Genomic DNA, 3364 nt, shown 5'->3' with positions numbered 1-3364 from the left:
TTTTCTAATTAAGTAACTTGTGAAAAACTGATTTGGTGGGAAGTCTCACTTGACGTGTGTGTGTGGTTTCGTATAAATAATTAAAAATTGTAAAATGTGAAGTGTATATACTCTACCAATTCTAAGCTGCATCCCGGTGGCTCAGCTGAAGAGTGCTAAAATTCAGAGTTCGATCCCTGCAGTGAGCACAACTCAGATAGCCCATTATGCAACTTTGCGCTTAAGCAAACCGAGTAGAAAACATTTCATAATTTTTATTTCCTACTTATGCTATACAGTCCTTTAAAATAACTCACCCCCCAGTGATTCAGGGGCAAGCTCGAGGGCTTATAACGTTCAAATTTGGGGCCTGATCTCTGTGGTAGGCAGTACAGATATCCCATTGTGCAGCGTTGGGCGCAAACAAACAAACAGTAGAATGGTGAGCAAGATAGTAACTCTTGAAAAGTTGTTCAAGATGTCTACTTACAATACAAGCCACGCCCTATGCAACATCTATACTTTAAATTACAAGTGTTACATTAACTCAACCGGTTCACCTGTACAGGTACCACGTGAAACGCGGGTTACATGTGTTAAAAACGAACTTTCAAGATCTAGTCAATTTAACCTGACTGACCGGAAAGTATACTTGTTCTAACTTGGGTGGCAAGAAAGTGACTTGGTCTCATTGTTTAACCTAGATTATTGGAAAGTGACTTGGTCTAACTTATTGAAAAATGACTTGGTCTAACCGAGATTATTGAAAAATGACTTGATCTAAGTTAGGTAACTGGAAAGTGACTTGGTCTAACTTAGATTATTGGAAAGCGAGAAGTGACTTGGTCTAACTTATTGAAAAATGACTTGATCTAAGTTAGGTAACTAGAAAGTGACTTGGTCTAACCTAGATTATTGGAAAGCGGGAAGTGACTTGGTCTAACTTAGACCAACTCATATTGTAGTCATCTAAGTTAGACCAAGTCACTTTCTAATAATCTAACTTAGAAGACTAGGATGTGACTTAGTCAAACGTAGAAGATCAGAAAGTAACTGTTTAACTTAGATTATTTATGATTTTGTTGCCGTGTGATATTTTTGTGCTTAGAAAAATCCGTTAAAAGTTTTCAAACCGTAGTTTTAGAAAGAGAATTACTCAAGTCCACAATACGAGTGGGTACCCTAATATACTGATTGATCACGTAAGGTTGAACTAGTAGTTTTATTACCTTTAATCCTACACGATTCATCCTTCTCTTTTCATCTGGATGTTCAATCCTTCTAAGTAAGATTATTCAGATTGATTTTTTCCAGGAAAAATTAGGCTTCTAAGAAAAACGACCACTGGTTGAGAGATCGTAAGTTCTCATCTATGTTGATAGCTTGTTTCCGTCAGAAGTTAGTATTAGTTACATTAATGTATTTTATGTAACTAATTAACCTAAGGACTGTTATATTTCAACATTACAATTATTATTATCCTCGCAGTTGTGTTCGTGTTTATCTGTCTGTCTGTGTTTCTGCGCGCGTATCTCGAAAACTAATAGACCGATGTACACACATTTTTTTCCACAAGATGGGAAGTCGGTATGGGACAGTCCTCTCCAAATTTAGTCCTGATTCAAATCCGGATACGGATTCTGGATCACATTGAAGCATTTTTTATAATGGGGAGATTCGGCATTTTTGCGGTTTGGGGTTAATAACTCTGTAAAGTGTGATCGTATGTGTACCAAATTTCATGGGTACATTAAGATTGAGACTCCTCATCAAACTACAAAAAATGATCCTGATTGTTGATCATTCTGGATCGGAGAAGAATTTTCTGAGTTTTCGAAGGTAAAATTTGACGTTATCCAATAGAAACGCATGCAACCTCGATAAGTAGCGGCGGGGCAAGGATGTGAAATCTCTCTTACTGCTCTACTTCAACAGCAAGATAACGCTGATTTCAACAATTTCTGTTCCTTCTTTACAGATGATATCCAGCTCCATATGGATTCTGTTGGAGACTCTGTTGTTGGGTGCTGTGTTGCTTTATCAAACGGTGAGTTCTTAGAAGTCATGTCGGAGCATTTTAAAGAGGGTTTATTTTTTCCTGTAAACAATTGTTTTCTCACGACAAATATTACGTTTAAAAGGTCGAAACTATTATAAATAAATGAGTTATGGAAGTACGTGCACTACTTTATATTTAAAAATATGACATTAGGTTTTATTCGTAACATTTGTGTTTAATTATAACATGTTTCTTAAGCTGAAATGTGTTACAGAGACTTCTGTAACGGGGCTGTAACTACACTGTTACTAACAGTGTAACAAACACTGATAACTTATTTGATGACAGAGAGGAGAATGGTACCATGGTCAATGTACAACTTTTACAGTGAGCTATTACATCTCAGCCAGTGGTGTTGGTGATCCACACAACTTGATGGTATCCTGACTGCTGGTAGGTTTATGCGAATTTTATCCATCATGTCATTCCCCTTGGGAACGGGACCGGTTGGACAGAAATTCTTTATCTTCTAGCACAAAAGTGATCCCAAGCATGCCGAAATTATGGTGAAGCGACACCTGGAGGAAAAAGAAGTTGCTGGAACACACGCATCCATTATTTGGCATGCACAAAGTACCGAAATGAGTACTATTAAGAATGTATGTGTTTATATGGAAAGATTAGAAGGTTAAACGGCATCCAAACAACTTGGCTGAATTGGGAAGAGTAGTACAAGACATTTGGAGCAATATTTCACATTTATTAACTGAAAACCTTATGATATCATGAAAACACGGCGTACTGCAGATTAAAAACCACAAGTGCATTGTACTAGTGATAAACTGATGATATGCAATTACTCGTTGTTTGTGGCTTATATGTTTGTATCACCAGGGCGTTTCCATAAGTATTTCAAATTTTGTGTGTATACATGTATGTAAGTGAGTGTGTAAAGCTACATATAACACTCAGGTTTATTGTGTTAGCAAATTACAGGTGTGATAACCCTTCCGCCAGTATTAAAGATGATAAGTAATACTTTGACATATAGCATGTGGAATAAATATGAAAGTTCCATTCTTTTCACAGTAAAATATTTAAAAAACGTACATCTTCCCCTTCTCCGTGGCTCAGCGGTAAGTCTGAAGGTACATAACACTAAAAACCGGGCTTCGTTACGCATGGTGGGCACAGCATAGATAACCCATTGTGTAGCTTTGCGCTCAGCAACAAACAGAAACAGTTAAACGTACAAAGCTACACAAATGTTGAATTAAAGTTTGAGAAGTGTCCGTTTTTTTGTTTTTGTTGTCAAGATTTTTAGATGGTTTTATAGAAAAACAAAATATAAAAAAAAATGGTTACAGAAACACAACTTTCTTATAT

The 3364-nt window shown here is 36.6% G+C and overlaps 1 protein-coding gene across 1 annotated transcript in view; it reads left to right on the top strand.

Moving 5' to 3' along the window:
• LOC106465849 (probable G-protein coupled receptor 158) overlaps positions 1-3364 on the top strand; it is a gene marked incomplete at its 3' end in the record, with an annotated part of 80134 nt that overhangs the window by 60594 nt on the left and 16176 nt on the right. Inside the window, exon 6 of the mRNA XM_013926090.2 lies at positions 1958-2026. Within this exon, the coding sequence (XP_013781544.1) occupies positions 1958-2026 (69 nt within the window). The remainder of the gene's footprint in view (positions 1-1957; positions 2027-3364) is intronic.

Source organism: Limulus polyphemus, unplaced genomic scaffold, assembly GCF_000517525.1.
Source record: "Limulus polyphemus unplaced genomic scaffold, Limulus_polyphemus-2.1.2 Scaffold2072, whole genome shotgun sequence".
Classification (NCBI taxonomy): domain Eukaryota; kingdom Metazoa; phylum Arthropoda; class Merostomata; order Xiphosura; family Limulidae; genus Limulus; species Limulus polyphemus.
Note: the sequence above shows the minus strand (reverse complement) of the source record. Positions and strands in the feature narration are given on the sequence as shown.